General features: G+C 39.1%; 1 protein-coding gene across 1 annotated transcript in view; it reads left to right on the top strand.

The window, feature by feature from the left end:
- Positions 1-1,158: 1,158 nt before the first annotated feature.
- PRMT9 (protein arginine methyltransferase 9) overlaps positions 1,159-17,999 on the top strand; it is a 29,916-nt gene continuing 13,075 nt past the window's right edge. The window contains exons 1-9 of the mRNA XM_036852722.1: positions 1,159-1,577; positions 4,041-4,189; positions 6,250-6,486; positions 7,013-7,180; positions 9,492-9,594; positions 11,304-11,410; positions 12,921-13,113; positions 14,954-15,137; positions 17,221-17,938. Coding sequence (XP_036708617.1) covers positions 1,368-1,577; positions 4,041-4,189; positions 6,250-6,486; positions 7,013-7,180; positions 9,492-9,594; positions 11,304-11,410; positions 12,921-13,113; positions 14,954-15,137; positions 17,221-17,938 — 2,069 coding nt within the window. The 5' untranslated portion in view covers positions 1,159-1,367. The remainder of the gene's footprint in view (positions 1,578-4,040; positions 4,190-6,249; positions 6,487-7,012; positions 7,181-9,491; positions 9,595-11,303; positions 11,411-12,920; positions 13,114-14,953; positions 15,138-17,220; positions 17,939-17,999) is intronic.

The raw sequence follows: 17,999 nt of genomic DNA, 5'->3' as shown, positions 1-17,999 counted from the left end.
TTAGTAAAGCAGCGATTGAGGTTGAGAAAGAAATAAGGACCTTAAATGGTTGGGAACGTCTAAGTGCAAAACCTAGGAGTCGGGGGATGTAGTTTCCACTAAAATTAAAAAATATGAGTACTTACTTTGAGCCAGACTCTGCTAGGTGCAAAGTTAAAAAATGGTTAAGAACAGATCCTGTCTTTGAGGAACTTTCTGACTAGGGCAGCAGGTCACAATCTAGTGATCTGGGCTTTGAAGAACTGATTAGGATTTACATGTGTGCTCAGATAATCAGGTCAAAAGAGAAGGCAAAAAGGCATATAAATGATGAACTTTTGAGAGTGAAGGAGCCCTCAAAGTTTGTCAGTTTGATACGGAAAATTGCTCTATTTTCTTGTTTCTTAAATACTCACCATCAGCATGTATGAAACCAGGGGCAAGAGAGACTTTCTTCAGCCGCAATTCCTATGCACCACCCCCTCCATTTAAAAGTTCTCAATCTACCTTAGGGTCTATACTTGAATGTAAAAAAAACTTTAAAAATGTAACCACTATACAGTGGTGATATACCGAACAGTGAGATAAACCCTAAGCTCGTTGAAAGAAAACTGAACAGGGAGCCAGTGACTTGGGTTTGAGCCGTGCCTATGCTACGAACTGTTCTGTGATCTTGGGCAAGTGACTTCTCAGGATGTCCCTCTCGGTCTGTAAGATGAGTATGACCCAAAGGTCCACCTCACCGAGTTTTGTGAGGATGATTTTTAAAATGCCAGTGAAAGCATTTCCTCTACTCCATTTAGGGTGCTTTTGCTAGCTCCGGGTTCCTTCCACTCTCGCCACTATGAGATTTGGTGCATCACGACCCAAAGGCCTTAAACATCACAATTGCCTGACCGTCTCTCCTCATACACACCCACGTCCCTCGCGCTGACTGAGTCGGCCGAGGGAGGTCTCGTAGCTGAAGTCACACACTCCTAAAGGCCAGGAGAAAGGGACAGAAAGCTCCGCTTCCAGCCGGAGAGACGGCAGAGACGCGAACATGGAAGAAACAGTTATGAAACATCCCCTACGCGCAAGCGCAATGGCCGCCCCGCACCTCCCCTCCCACGGGAGGGGGCGGGCCGCGACGTGCCGACGTCGGGCGCGCTGCCGTTCGCGAAGCGTGCGCCGGCGGCGATGGGACCCGCCCCTTGGGGAGGGGGCGGGGTTTCTGCCTGGCAGAGGTGGGAGCGCTTGCAGTCTTAGGGGAATAGGTTTCCTGTTCCGGTTCTCGGGCTCTGGTTAGTCACGTGGAAGTGTGATCACCTAGATAGTTTGCGCCTTCCGTTAACCAAAGCATCTTCCCTTTGGTGATACAAGCGCAGATTTCGGCCGGTGACTCTGCCATGCCGAACTTGCGGCCCAGGCCCCGCCGGGGTGCCGGACGGGGCGCCAGGGCAGCCGGGCGGGGCGCCGGGGCAGCCGGGCGGGACGAGCTGGTGTCGCGGTCCTTGCAGAGCGCAGAGCACTGCCTGGGCGCCCAGGACTTCGGCACCGCCTATGCCCACTACCTCCTCGTGCTCAGCCTGGCGCCGGAGCTGAAAGACGATGTGAAGGTGAGGAGGGCCCTTGTTTCTCTCGCTTGCAGGCAGATCCTGTGTTCTTCTCGTATAAATAAATGAATACATAAATAAATTGGAGGGGGGGTACTATGAGTGCTTGGTGGTGGTTATTAATGTTTACTGTTCACCCTTGACTCTTCTTTTGTTCGTAACCACAACCAGCGTATCAGAAAATATTGTCTGCTGCACCATCGAAATATATATCCAGAATCGTATCCCTTCTTACCACCTTCTTTTTTACTATCCTGATTCAAGCTTCAGTCATCTTCTGACTTTTGCAATAGGCTCAGGCTCGAAACTAGGCTTTCTCCTGCAACCTACCGCAACACATCCAGTACGAGCTTTTCATAATAAAAGCCAGATGATGCCATTTCTCTATTTCAAAACTTCCATTTCATTCAAAATTCCGAAGGTTATATTGCATGAGGCCTCAGGTGATCTTCTGCCACCTCCTATATCTAATTCTAGCAAGTCCCTGCCCCAGGATCTTTGCACTTGTCTCTACTGTTACGTGGAACGAATGTTGACTTAAGTTTGGAATTAGCCTAAAGTAATCATTTGATGATGCATTCTTTACGTTTCAGTTATTGGATTATTTGCGACAGTTATTCTGTTGAAATGCTGTACATTTTTTTCAAGTTGTTTTAGAATCTAAATTTCAAAAAGTGATTTAACTTAATTTTGCATTCAACTTTCAGCCTGAAGCTACTTTGCTTTATTTCACCCAGGGTTTCTCAACCTCAGTACTATTCACATTTTGGATGGTATCTTCGTTGTGGAAAGCTGTCTTGTGCATTGTAGAACGTTTAGCAGCACCCCTGACTTCTACCCAGTAGATGTCAGTAGCATATAGACATTTAAATTTCAGGATCAGCTGGCCTCAGGGAGGAGAACGTGTTATGCTGAGATACAGTTTGCTCTTTTAGGTAGGCAGAAGTAGAATAATGGATCAATCCAAGTGCTTTTTCCTCAGTTCTTTGTTCGTTAGTTTCCTCTTTCGTAAAACAGGGAAAATATCTTTTTTTATATTTAGTGTGTATTAAAAGTATTATCTAAAGTTTGTATTTCTTTGCCTGGTAGGGTTCAGCAGGGTTAACTAACTAGCTCTGTTTCCTGCAGAACAGAGTCCCATATTTCTTTGCAGGGTCCTCTGTGAAAGACCTATCTCTTTAGTCTTATTTCCTTCTACTCCCCATTCTCACACCTCAACCACACCAAGTTGCTTACCTGTAAATTCCCTGATCCATTTAATATAATCTGTGTTTTTTCCCCTCACATCCTAGAGTCTTCTTCCTTTCCTTGTCTCTCTAGTAAAATCCATCAAAATTCAGTTTCAGGTATAAACTCTTCTGTATAAAATATGTGAAGATGATATAAAATGTGTTCCTGACTAACGCCTTCTCTCTTTGCCCTGGGTTGCAGTGTGGAGAATGTTTGGCGGAGGTGTAATTGGAGCTAGGGTGACAGTGGGAAGACTCTTCCTGTAGTCCAGCAAGTGGTTACAAGGACCACATTGTAACAGTGCAGGGGAGATGAGGTGACAGATTTAACTATAATGAGAGAGAATTGGCTGGGTTTCAAATTAATTGTACTGGAGTTAAGGTAGCATTCTAACGTGACTTCTTATTCTGAGGTTGGGTGGTACCTTAACCTTATATCCTGTGTGAGAGGAATACGATGGGTTCAGTTTAGAACATTTTGAATGTTTTCAAAATTGTATGTTATATTTCTCTCTATGAGGCCTCTCTGAGGATAGGAACAGGATTTTTGTTATGTTGTTCATTGGTATTCTTTGCACACCGATCAGGAAATATTTGGGTTGAGCTGAATTTGAGATGGCTGAGGGTCCCTGGTTGAGATGACCAATAGGGAGTGGTAACTATGGGTCTGAGGTTCAGGAGAAAGGGTCTCAATTGGAGATGTAGATGTAGCATCTGTCAACACATAGGTGATAGTTAATGCACTGGGGATGCATGAGAAAAGAGAAGACGGTCAAGGAAGTACCGCTAAAACATAGGAGCCCACAAAAAAGAGGTTGGTGGAGAATATGATATGGCAGCCAAGTATGGAGAGATTTTGCAGAGGGGTCAAACTGTCTTAATTCTGCATGTTACTGCCGTGTAGGTGGTAAAATTTATGCATTTACGCATTTGTTTATTTAGCAACAGGGCCTATGAAAGCTAAATTAAACTTAAGGTGATTTTCAGTTATAGCTAAGTTTTATTTTCTGTGGAATCTTCAACCAGTGTTGAATATTCTTTCATCTTTTTTTATTTTTTTATTATTATTTTTTTTAATGGCCGCGCCATGCGGCTTGCGGGATCTTAGTTCTCCGACCAGGGATTGAACCGTGCCCTCAGCAGTGAAAGCTCGGAGTCCTAACCACTAGACTGCCAGGGCATTCCCTCTTTCATCATTTATGTTACTGACTAATTTACTGTTTTCTCTTTTGTAAAGGAAACTTTTCAGTATACGCTCTTCAGATGGGCTGAAGAACTTGATGCACTCAGTCGAACACAAGACCTACTTGGTTGCTATGAGCAAGCCTTGGAACTGTTTCCTGATGATGAAGTGATTTGCAATAGTATGGGGGAGCATCTCTTCAGGTATGTAGTGGTTTCAGTATTACTAGTTAAGGATTATTCTGCATCAGTCCGGATTGGATAAATTGTCGTACACTAATTCGAACACGGGAAGTTTAATATAAACAGTTATTAATTATAACAGGGGATCAGAGTAATGAGGCGTTGGGTAGTAAGAAGAGAATTGAAAAGAATATAGGAATAGCAGATATAATATGTAATAATGTTACATCTTATACTACATAATAGCCACTGCCCCTGGGGCTGAGATAGAGCATCCATGGAAGAGTTCCTCTCACTGGGCTGAGATCCAGACTTTGTTGGAGAGGACATAGCCCTCATTCACAGGATGGCAGAGAAGTCCCTGTGGTCCCTTGCCAGGGAATTTGTTGTAAATCTGTTCTCTGGAACTTCCTGGAAATTTGCTATTTCCTTTTGTAAGAGTGCCGTTCCCTGTTTGGGTTCCAGAATGTCTTTTTTGCTTAAACCATACCCAAAATGAATAGTCTGATTCAATCTTTAAAATTGGCAGAATGCTTAGAGGTGCTTGTGAAGAAGTATGAGTGTAAAAGTGTTCTACTAGCTTAGTTCTCTTCAGTGTGTGGACCACACACTGGTGTGAGCCACAGATTACCAGTCAATGACAGAGAAGTATAAAAATTGTGAGTAATCAGAAATGTATGTAGCAGTTTGACATAGCTGTAAATCCAAGCATGTGGTCAGGGAACTCCCTTGTTGAGGAGAGCATGGACCACTCGCTGCTGAAGTCTGGTGTGGGAGTTGCACACTAACTAATCACGTGCAGTGCAAGTGTGTTGGTCTACAGATACTTAGATATTTTAAAAGGAAAGGGCGTTCTTTATCATAGATAGTTTAAGAAACACTGTTCTGGATGGTTTGATAGTTTTCTCCCCCTGTCTTTTATTATTGATTTGCTCACATCTAATTTAGTAGTAGTTTTTTGGGTGACTCACCTTTGACTTTTTTCCTTAGACACAATGCCTCTCTTTTTGCAGTCATATTTATTTGGTTTCTTTTGTATTTAATTAAAATATATAATAATAACAAGTGCGACTGGTGTAAACTGGTCTGGCAGCAAATACAACTGACTCTTTTTTTTAATTTAGACTTATTTATTTACTTATTTTTTACTGAAATATAGTTGACTTACAATATTATATTACTTTCGGGTATACAACATAGTGATTCTGCATTTTTATAGATTATGCTCATTATAAAGTTAATATAAAATATTAATTAACTATATTCCCTGTGCTGTGCATTACATTGTTGTATCTTATTTATTTTATTTTTTTAATAGATCTTTATTGGAGTATAATTGCTTCACAGTACTGTGTTAGTTTCTGTTGTACATCAAAGTGAATCAGCCACATGCATACACATGTCCCCATATCCCCTCCCTCTTGCGTCTCCCTCCCACCCTCCCTATCCCACCCCTCTAGGTGGTCACAAAGCACCGAGCTGATCTCCCCGTGCTATGCGGCTGCTTCCCACTAGCTATCTATTTTACATTCGGTAGTGTATATATGTCCATGCCACTCTCACTTCGCCTCAGCTTCCCCCTCCCAAGTGGGGGAAGCTTGTGTCTCAAGTCCATTCTCTTATGTCTACATCTTTATTCCTGCCCTACAACTGACTCTTGATGACCATTCAACTCAATTGCTGAGGGAAAAGGTATGCAGGCACAGCAAAGAGGCACCTCTTAGCCATAGGCGTTAATATCTTTTACAGAGGGAGTGCTTTTTAGAAACCACTGGTGTTCTAGAAAGTTGTTTAAATGGAGGATGACTAGGAGAGCCTCTACTCTACCATAGTAAAGTAGTAATTCATAGTCGGTTAGTTGTTAGTGTCCTGGAATGCATACATATAAAAGGGATTCCGAAAGGAAAGAAGTGAATGAGAATTGCAGTTCTCACAGAAGGCTTCCCAAGGAGATGGTGCTTGGGTTGGGTAGGATTTGGGGTGCTGGTGAGGGGGTTCTCAGGCCAGATGAGTGGCACGAACAAAGGCACTGTAATGGATAGTATATAGTTGAGTATTTTGTCTGTTACTTTTTACTCTAGAATGGGCTTTAGAGATGAAGCAGCCGGGTATTTTCGTAAAGCAATGAAGCTAAACCCGGATTTCAGTGACGCAAAGGAGAATTTTTATCGTGTTGCAAACTGGTTGGTGGAACGCTGGCACTTTATCATGCTTAATGACACCAGAAGGAATACGATTTATAACGCAGCAATCCAAAAGGCGGTTTGTTTGGGCTCCAAAAGTGTTTTGGACATTGGAGCAGGAACTGGAATACTAAGGTTTGTTGGAATTGTGTTTTAATTATGTATACATATATACTAATGTAAATTAAGGATTTTACCAAATATGGAAACTTTAACAGCAGAATTTAAAAATAGAGTTTAATTTATTTCTCATAATCTTGTTATGATTATTCATGGAACTATTATTATTGTATTTTTCACTATAACTTTTACTTAATTAAGAACTCGACATAACCACCAAGAAAAATTTGGGGTTATCATTGAAATTTTAAATACTGAATTTTAAGAGTACTTTTTACATTAACATTCTGGGTGAATCTAGTTGTTTAAAGTCTATTAGCATTCTGCATGCCAATTGTATTTTAATAAGGTGAATGTCATGATTTATTGTATGATTTATTGCTTGACAAGAATATTAGTTCATTTTTTAAAATGCAGAATGAATAATGGTTGTGTTAAAAAATAAAAGGAAAACCTCATGTTTAAGCATTATAATAACACTAAAATTTGAAAAATTACAGTAGATTATTTTTTCTTGATGGAACACTTTTTCCTCTTGTAGCATGTTTGCTAAAAAAGCTGGAGCGCACTTGGTGTATGCCTGTGAGTTATCCAAGACCATGTATGAACTTGCCTGTGATGTAGTGGCAGCAAACGAGATGGAAGCAGGGATCAAACTCTTACATATGAAGTCGCTTGACATAGAAATTCCAAAACACATTCCTGAAAGGTATTATGATATGAACTAATTTTACTGTTTATAATCCACTGTTTTTTTTAAAAAAAATTAAGATATTCACATTTCTAGCTTCTAGTCCAACAAAAATACTAAAACCCTTATATTGTAAAGATGCAGATATAGGATAGTTCAGCATAAGATGGATTTTCATAGTAAGGTCATATTCTTGATAAAAAAGATTTAAAAATCTTGAGAAAAATTTGTGGCAGGGGATTTAATACATAAACTTCAGCTTTAGCAAGTTACTTTACCTTTGTTAATTTCAGTGTTCTAGTTGTCCTTCTGTGTGGTCAATAACTATTTAAAAATTGTACTTAAAAATAATGCGTGAGTAGATGAAGCTTGATGGACTTAATCACATTTGGTGTTAATATCCCTGGCTAAAATGAAGGACAGGCTTTGGCTTTGGAAGCGTCAGCTGTCAATGTATTTTGACTTGGGCCCTTCAGATGCTTTGAATATTATCTTATAAGTCTTAGCTTTTTAGTGTGTTATTTCACCTTGATCCATATCACAAGGGGATGGAATTTTAGAGCTAGAGGGGATTTAAAAATCATCTGGTCCAGTACACTATCATTTTAGATACAGAGTTTTCTCTGAGTAGCACTTGCTTTACTACCTCTCCTGGGTAGTCTATCTTTTCATCTTACTTAAATTCAGTTTACACTGAAACAGGGCTTTTTTATACCCTGTCGTCATTGGGACTGTGATTTTAAAGTCTTTTTCCATATATGTATGATAATATTTATATTTACATAATAGTTATGCTTTTCAATGGTCTCTATGTGTGTTCTCATGAAAGAAGTCCTGTTAGATTGTTGAGGCAGATATTATACCATTTTATAGAAATAAACGGTGTCCTTAATTGTCTTAGTCTGCTCAGACTGCTATTAACAAAATACCAGACCAGGTAGCTTAAACTACAGACATTTATTTTCTCACAGCTCTGGAGGCTAGAAGTCCATAATCATGGGTGCTGGCAAATTTGGTTTCTGATGGGAGCTCTCTTCCTAGCTTTGCAGATGGCCTTCCTGTGCGTCCGTACATGGCCTGTCCTCTGTGCATGTGAGGAGAGAGGGACCACTGCTGTCTCCTCCACTTTTATAAGGACGCACGCCCTATCAGATTAGGACTTCACCCTTATGACCTCACTGAACCTTAATTACCTCGTAAGGATCCTATCTCCAAGTATAGTCACACTAGGAGTTAGGGCTTCAGCGTGAATTTTGATGGTACACAATTCAGTCCATAGCATGAATCAAAGTTATGTTAATTTAATCTACATTTTTGTCACAGATGGTGTTGTAGAAGGATCTATTGGCTTTGAATTAAGAGATATGGTTCAGTAATAATAATAATAATTTATTTTGACCTTGAGCAAATCTAGAGACTTGAAGATGTTGGAATAGATGATTTGAGATACCTTCCATGTTCTAAATATTTGCAATCATAAATATTGAAAATTTTGTGAATATATATATAATACTGGGCTTAGGCACTGTAGGAGATACCAAAGTTGTTTCTGTCCTTAAGGCACCTACAGTCTAGATAGGAAGATAAGGAATAGTCATGAAAATATCTTTATCTTCTAATTACACAAATGAACGATACTGGCACTAAGTAGTAAAGAGGTTCAGAGAAGGGAGAAATTTTTTTGGTGTGTCTTTGAGTGAAATTTTCTAGAAAGAAGGAATGGACAGAAGATCAGAGCTCTGTGGATTAGGCTTTCGTGAAAACTCACAGGTGTGGGTAAAGCAAGAGAAGTAACAGGAGAGGGACACTCAGTGTGTAGAGGTAAACGCAGCAGAGGTAGAGGAAGGATTTTGAGGGGCAGGCCTCCTCACCTGCACTAAATGTTATTTACAGATCAAGGAAAATTAGAACCAATAAAGAGTATTCATTTCGGTAAGTCGGGGAGTCACTGATGATAGAGAGTATTTTTATAGAGTGTTGGGGATAGAAGTCCAGTTACTCAGAGTTAAGGAGGGGGACTGGTAAAAGTAATGGGTATGAACCACTCCTTAGGATTTAGGCAATGAAAGAATAATCCAAGAGGCAGGGGGTCAAGTGAAGGTCGTGTACTCCCACTACTGTCCCCGCCAGGAAGCTGCCAGTGGAGAACAGAGGAGCCTGAATCTTCCTCAAGATTCAAGGGTAGATATTAAACACAAAATGTATTAGAAAATTTTACATATGAACTGTTTCTGTAATATGCTCTTCCTTTCTGCTCTCAGCTTTGACATCTTTTATATAAATAGCATGATATTTTACTTACATATATTTTTAAAAAATCATTCTATAGAGTGTCCCTAGTTGTAACAGAAACTGTCGATGCAGGTTTATTTGGAGAAGGAATTGTGGAGAGTTTGATTCATGCATGGGAGCATTTACTTTTGCAGCCAAAGGTAAGCAGCATGAAAACACTTACATTTGATTAAGAATTCATTATTCAGTAGATAATTTATTGAGCCCCTAGCATAATTGCAAATCAGTATGAGATACATCCCACTCTTGAGGTGCATACTGTACTGTTGGAACGAAATCAGTGTGAAAAAACATTTAATAACATAGTGCAGTGTATACTTGTGTGCCCAAATGGTGTATATAGGCAAAAAACACTCCAGGACAGAATTCTTAGGAATTGAGATTACGTTATGAAGGGATTGACTCTGGAATTCTTGAGTAGGGTTGAGAATGGGAAGTACTTTCAGTCTCACAGCCTTCACTGCTTGTATTTTTTGGCAGATTATCAAAAGGGAATATAGTGATAACTGGTGTGGTATGGTTTTAAGGTACCAGTTGGACCCAGGCTACTGCTTGGACGGGACTGATTCTTACAATTGCCAAGTTATATTTTGCATTGAAATCCTCTACTGTGGCCCAGTAAATTGTAGATTTGGTTTGTATATATGTATTATGAATGAAAGGATTTTAACATTTAATAAGAATTTAATACTTACAGAAAATGATTTGGATTTAAAATAGCTAATGAAAGGTTGAAAGAAGAGCAGTTTGTTTTTCCAGTAGGTAATGGTGATTTTGGCCTGTCAGTTAAAGTCATACTGAATAGTCTTTTGTTGTATGCAGACTTCGAGATTTCTAGCTCCCCACCTCCCTCCCTCCCTCCCTTCCTTCCTATTTGTACTGAAAAAAAAAAAAATATATATATACGCACACACACATATATATGTGTGTATGTATATATGATATATATACATATATATAGCAATGAAAATAAAAGAAACTTTTTAAAGGAAAAATACCCCTTAACCTGCTTATCTTTTTTTTTTTAATGAACTTCTGTCTTTCCCATGATGCGTACTTTATTTTTTTAAATTTATTTATTTTAATTTATTTATTTTGGCTGCATTGGGTCTTCATTGCGCGCGTGGGCTTTCTCTAGTGGCAGCAAGTGTGGGCTACTCTTTGTTGCGGTGCGCGGGCTTCTCATCGCGGTGGCTTCTCTTGTTGCGGAGCAGGGCTCTAGGCACGTGGGCTCAGTAGCTGTGGCACGTGGGCTCAGTAGTTGTGGCTCTCGGGCTCTAGAGCGCAGGCTCAGTAGTTGTGGCGCACGGGCTTAGTTGCTCCGTGGCATGTGGGATCTTCCAGGACCAGGGCTTGAACCCGTGTCCTCTGCATTGGCAGGCGGATTCTTAACCACTGTGCCACCAGGGAAGTCTTGCTTATCTTAATTATTGTTTTTTTAAGTTTTTTTCTGATAAATTTTCATAGCTTGCCATCATACACACATTTTTAAAAAAAATTTATTTATTTATTTATTTATTTATTTTTGACTGTGTTGGGTCTTCGTTTCTGTGCGAGGGCTTTCTCTAGTTGCGGCGAGCGGGGGCCACTCTTCATCGCGGTGCGTGGGCCTCTCACTGTCGCGGCCTCTCTTGTTGCGGAGCACAGGCTCCAGACGTGCAGGCTCAGTAGTTGTGGCTCACGGGCCTAGTTGCTCCGCAGCATGTGGGATTTTCCCAGACCAGGGCTCGAACCCGTGTCCCCTGCATTGGCAGGCAGACTCTCAACCACTGCGCCACCAGGGAAGCCCCTGACACACATATTTTGACATAAATATAACAGAATATAATTTTTATTGTTATATTTTTAGACCAAAGGTGAAAATGGTAATTGTGAAAAATATGGGAAAGTTATACCGGCAAGTGCTGTTATATTTGGGATGGCAGTAGAATGTGCAGAGATAAGAAGACATCATAGGTAAGTGATTTTTTAAATAGTAAATATTAAAAAATAGTAATTTTAAGGCATAGACTGTACTTCAGAGGTTATTTAGTGGACATTTATTTGGATGAGAATGTGTAGTTTTCTGACCTTTAAATTCATGATGTTTATTCCAGTCTTAATTTTCTTTTTGCTTTTTTTAAACTTTCTTTGAAAATAGAACTCTAGGATTAAAATCAGCTTTCAGTTTCCTAGTGGAAAATTAATTTTGATACAACTTAGTATCCTTTTGATGTGTGATAGATTCATGAGAAAAATACTAAGTTAAGACTGATTTTAGAGAAAGTGAAGTAAAAATTTCCAATGTGAAAATAATTTTATTTCTCCCATTTTTTTCTTCTTAATAACTATTGATATTATAATGTTTTCTGTTTGGGTGGGATGAAATTTTAGGATCTTTCTACCCTTGAGATTCTGAGATTTATCAAGTGTGATACAGGTGAAAAATTATTTTAGTTATAGAAGTTTCTTGGTTACATTTTTTTCTTGAACATTAATGAATTTTTTTATTTTGCTGAAATGTGGATCCATATTTTTTTGGAACTTTTTAAGGAGGCCCTCCATCTGATAACTTGATAGTGTTAAGTGTAACATATTTACATGTTAAGAAATACTAATGAGTAAAAGAAGAAAATAAAAATCATCCCAAAACCTCACTAGTAGGTAACTACTGTTCATACTTGTTGTGTGAATACACCACAGTGCATTCCTCCATTTTGCTGGTGATGGACATTTAGGTTATATCCAGTTTTGGAAGTATTGGAAATAGCACAGCTATAAACATTCTTGAACATTCTTTTGGTGGTGGTATGTATGAATTTCTGTTGGCTATGTTCCTAAAAGTGCAAATGTCAGACACTCTGAGGTTCCCATATTAAGAGTGAATCTAGAATAGTCATGTTCAGCTTGAGCAGGAACTACAGAAGTCTTCCAGAGTGGTCTTGTTAATTTTCTATTCCTACCAATAGTGTATGAAACTATTCTTACAACACTTATTTTCCCCATTCTAGTGGTTGTGTAGTATGGCTTTAACTTCATTTCCCTGGTGACTAACTTTTCATATGCTTATTGGTCATTTGGATATGTTCTTTTGTACAGTGTCTAAGACTTTTGCCTATTTTTGTGTTTCTTTTATTGTGGGAATTTAAAAATATATTTTGGATATTTGCCCTTTGTTGAGTAATGTAGTATAAATCTCTTTTCTTACTCAGTGGCTTGCCTTTTTACTTTCTTCCTGGGTATCTTTTGATGAGCAGAGTTCTTAATTTTAATGTACACTTATTTATCATTTGTTTTCCTTTATAGTTAGTGATTGTGTTTATAATTGTGTTTAAGAAACCTTTGTCTATGAAGCTTTATTGCATTTTTATATTTATTTTTGCTGGATTCAATATTAGATGGTGTTACTTGATTCTTAAAAAAAAAAAACAAACAAAAAACCAAACCTGTCTTTCTCCTTTTCCTCTCTTATTCCTCCTCATACCAGGGTGGGTATTAAGGACATTGCTGGGATCTGTTTGCCAGCCAGTGTGAAATTTCAGAGTCCAGCTTATTCTTCTGTAGATGCGGAAGAAACAATTGAACCTTATACGACCGAAAAGATGAGTCGAGTTCCTGGAGGATATTTGGCTTTGACAGAGTGCTTTGAAATTATGACAGTAGATTTCAACAATCTTCAGGTAAAAATAAAAGTTCAGTTACTGTTTTTTTTTTTAATATATATAAATTTATTTATTTATTTATTTATATTTTTGGCTGCGTTGGGTTTTCGTTGCTGTGCGGGGGCTTTCTCTAGTTGCGGCGAGCGGGGGCTACTCTTCCTTGCGGTGTGAGGGCTTCTCATTGCGGTGGCTTCTCTTGTTGTGGAGCACAGGCTCCAGGTGCATGGGCTTCAGTAGTTGTGGCTCGCGGGCTGTAGAGCGCAGGCTCAGTAGTTGTGGCGCACGGGCTTAGTTGCTCCGCAACATGTGGGATCTTCCCGGACCAGGGCTTGAACCTGTGTCCCCTGCATTGGCAAGCGGATTCTTAACCACTGCGCCACCAGGGAAGCCCCAGTTACTATTTTTAAGCATTAAATTTCATGCATTATTTTAAATAGTTAATACGTAGGACAGTCTTATTTTATGAGTTTGCGTGGGATTCCACTGACTATATGTAAAGAAAATGATTAAACGGTAACCAGAATTCCCTCCTGAAATTATTTACTTACTTTAAATACAGAGAAAAAAAATCCCTAAGGTTTTTGGGAATGTACAGTGTGCCTGGTGCTTTCGTGGGTATTCTTAGGTGGCTCTTAAAACAGTGTTGCAATACAGTTATAATTATCCTGTGCTATACAGAGGAAGGAACTATAGCTTACATTAATTCCCCCCAGATATGAATGTAAGGGCAGGAGTTATCACCTAGGTCTTCTGACTCTTCTCTGTGTCATCGTGCCATTTCAAATTAGCAGTATTCCTTGAAATGAAACGTAATTCAACCTTCTGGGTTGTATGTGACCAGCCATCTTGGCTTGCCAGGACTGAGGGGTTCCCCAGAGACAGTCTTGGGCAAACCAGGACAAGTTGCTGTCACCCTGGTGTGTCTGTGTGGGTGGTGGAGGGGTGCACTGCACAAAGAAGGAGCCCAAGGAAATTGAGAAAGGTTACATCGAGTCCTTCTCTGGAGATCTTCACGTAAGGTTAAATGTTTAAGTACATTAAGCTTTTGAGATGAAACTTGCCTGCGTACAGAAGACTTTGTGAGGGTCATTTTAGCCTAAGATCTTTGTAATTTAATGAAAGCTTTCCCCTATTAACTGTTACTAGGTTTTTTGTTTGTTTTTTGTTTTTTGAGGTGGTATGGAGCTAAGTTAACACTTTGGCATTGATCACTGTGGCTGAGCTTCACGAGCATTTCTTTTCTGATGTAACAGCCTTCCATTGGGGAACAGTACGATCATAGCTGCTGAGTACTCCAAAGCTATCCTTTTCTTATTTTAATTTTTCTTTGCCACACGCACACGAAAACACCTTATTAAGACTTTAATTTTGAAAATAATATCTGCCTGTTTAAGATTTTCAAGTAATACAGTAGAAAGGAAGAAGAAAAAGTATATTTCTTCCTTTTTAAAATCTAGGCCCTTCTTTCTCCAGGTCACCAGTTGAAATACATCTTTTCAGACTTGCTTTTCTAATCTTCTACACACACACACACACACACACTTTTTTAAAACAAAATAATCCCTATTGCTTGGCCACTCGCTACCTTCATTCAACACTGTGTCATGGACTTCTTTCTACATCAGTAATATGTGTCTGCCTCATTGTCTGTAATAGCTGTATGGTACTCACTACCATATACGATATATCAGAGCTTCCCATCCAGCATGCCTTAAATGGTTGTAGGTGTGCCAAGATACTGATCCCCTAAGGGCGCTGGGCAGGACTGAGAACTTACAGAAATGGGAATTGGTATGATATTGGGGCAAGTATATAATGAATGTCTAAAATCCTCTTATTCCTTTAACATTTTTGTCAGGAATTAAAAAGTCTTGCAACTAAAAAACCTGATAAAATTGGTATCCCTGTTATTAAAGAAGGCATACTCGATGCTATTGTGGTTTGGTTTGTACTCCAGCTTGATGATGAACACAGTTTATCCACAAGTCCTAGTGAGGAAACATGCTGGGAACAGGCTGTCTACCCCGTACATGACCTTGCAGGTATATCTTGTCTAATTTTTGTTGTTGTTGTTTTTTAAAACTTTTTGTTTTAATCCTCTAAGCATTTGAGTCAGTGTCAGAAAATTCACTATGAATATGAAGTTACCAGTCAAGGGAGATTGGTTAAATCTTTCAGAATTTTCTTTTTCTTTTTTAAAAGTAGTTTTAAATAATTAATATATGTGGTTAAGAAGAGAGACTAAAATTGACATGTACACACTGCTATATTTAAAATAGATAATCAACAGGACCTACTGTATAGCACAGGGAACTCTGCTCAATACTCTGTAATAACCTAAATGGGAAAAGAATTTGAAAAAGAACTAGATACATGTATATGTATAAATGAATCTCTCTGCTGTACACCTGGAACTAACAATCAACTATATTCCAATATTAAAAAAAAAAAAAGACTAAAACACAACTCTGCTGCATACCACTCAAAAATATCTATCATTAAATCATTTCTTCAGCTCTGATTACTCTAGTTATCAGTAAATAAGAGAAATGCTAGTCCTTTTTTTATGGAACACAGCGGAAAAGTACTGCTTTTAGTGCAGGAGTTCGTACCACTTACAGAATCTGATAGCATCTGTGGAGCCCCAGGTCCTAGAAATATGCACACTCATAGAAGTGCAGAATTTTGCAGTTTAGAGTTCATGAATCCATGGACTTACTTAGGGATGTCCTATATTAAAGATATTTTTTGTATAGCAATTTTTTACTAGCAATTTTATGGGTTTCAATATAGTTTACAGCAGTTGGATTACACAGAAAAATTCTACCTTTTTAAAACTGGAAGGTAATAAATATTTACTTCTATGTAGTCTCTTAATCAAGGATCTAATTTGGCAAGGTCATTAAGTCATGGAATCAATATGGTATTGTGGCCAGTGTGGGTTTTGGAGTCAGTCAGGTAGATTTGAAATTGGGTCTTGGCTACTTACTGACTTCCTGGCTGGCCTTGCTGGTTATTTCTTAGAGCTTTTGTTATGTGATGTATGAAAATGGGATGACGCTGGGAATTCCTTGGTGGTCCAGTGGTTAGGACTCTGCGCTTTCACTGCCTAGGGCCCGGGTTCAGTCCCTGGTTGGGGAACTAAGATCCTGCAAGCTGTGCGGCGTGGCCAAAAACAAAAAACAAAAAAGGGAGGGTGCTGCCTATGTTGCAGGATTGTTGTAGGAATTAGGAGACAAACTAGGTTGTAAAATGCCTACCATAGTGACTGGCACTCAATAAATAGCACCTTAAAGTTTTGTTTATTTATTCTAACTCTCTTTCAGTAACTTAGATGGTATTTTTTTTTTAAAGTCCTTCTTTGGGAAAGGATATTTTAAATGTGTAAACACAAGAATAGCAACTTGTATTTCCAGCTGGCTCTACGGCTAATAAGAAGGAATTGCAATTATACATTTACACTTTGAAGTTTTACCACGTGTGAAAGCTCATGGATAAGAGCATGATACAGTCTTTATTGTAGGACTCAGTCCTTCCTTATATTTTCAAATTCCTAAACATGCAAGAATATCTGAGTACTTACAGTGAAGAGATATTACTGACAAGGTGCTACTGAATGCTGCCTTGTTCTTTTGGAAATTTCTCTTAGAGAAAAGAACGTCCCTTTAAGCTAAAGTGAGGTTTGGTGCTGATCCCTGAATTTCATCTATCTTTGTTATTGTTGGCTTCGTTACCAAAGATTGAGAGTCCCCTGTAGTCCTTCCCCCACCGTCCAATTTGGGGACATTGATGGTACCTAGTGATTACAGTGAAAGCACTCTAATACTGATAGGTAAGGTCCAATAATGAGCTCTTGAATCTCTCTATTATGCTGTAAGTCAATTGGATCTTCTAACCTCAGTTTTTCCCTATGTAAAGCTGGAGGGATTTTCCTAGTTTTGTTTTTTTGGGTTTTTTTGAAATGAATAGATTAATTCACTTAATTCTTTTAAATCAATAGATGCAATCCTTCCTGTCGTGGTTTAAAAAATGGCAGGAGGACAGAGGTGTTTGTGTGATCCTCAGACTTATAAACACTCATATTCATCAATTACAATTTTTTTTCTTTCCTCCTGTCTTATGAAGACTACTGGATAAAGCCGGGGGACCAGGTGATGATGGAAGTGTCTTGTCAAGATTGTTACTTAAGAATCCAGAGTATCAGTGTCTTCAATTCGGAACATGAAATGGATGTTGGGAGAAGTTTTACCAAGAATAAAGACTTGCTGTCTTTAGGAAATGAGGCTGAACTCTGTAGTGCCCTGGCCAATCTTCAGACCAGTAAACCAGATGCTGTGGCGCAGACTTGTGTATTGGAATCCACAGAAATTGCTTTGCTTAATAACATCCCATACCACGAAGGCTTTAAAATGGCAATGAAGAAAGTGTTGTCTTCACTGACTCTGGAGAAACTGGGTCAGGCCATGGATACTCAGTGTCAGAATAACGAGATGAGCTGTGAAAGCGGACAGAATAATTCTGAACAGAGCGTCCCTGAACCTTTGTATGTGTTAGATGTGTCCGAGGGCTTCTCTGTTCTGCCTGTAATTGCTGGCACACTCGGGCAGGTTAAACCTTACAGTTCTGTGGAGAAAGACCAGCATCGTATGACTCTGGACCTCATATCTGAAGCCAATCACTTTCCTAAAGAAACACTTGAGTTTTGGCTGAGACACGTGGAAGATGAATCTGCTGTGTTGCAAAGGCCAAAATCAGACAAGCTGTGGAGTATAATTATACTGGATGTCATTGAGCCATCTGGGCTCATTCAGCAGGAAATAATGGAAAAAGCGGCAATATCCAGGTAAAACACAAAATACAACCTTTGGTTTATTTGAGCTCAGACTTCATGTAAGTTCTTTTAG

This window comes from Balaenoptera musculus, chromosome 5 (genome assembly GCF_009873245.2).
Source record: "Balaenoptera musculus isolate JJ_BM4_2016_0621 chromosome 5, mBalMus1.pri.v3, whole genome shotgun sequence".
Lineage (NCBI taxonomy): Eukaryota > Metazoa > Chordata > Mammalia > Artiodactyla > Balaenopteridae > Balaenoptera > Balaenoptera musculus.
This window is presented reverse-complemented; position numbering and strand designations above follow the sequence as displayed.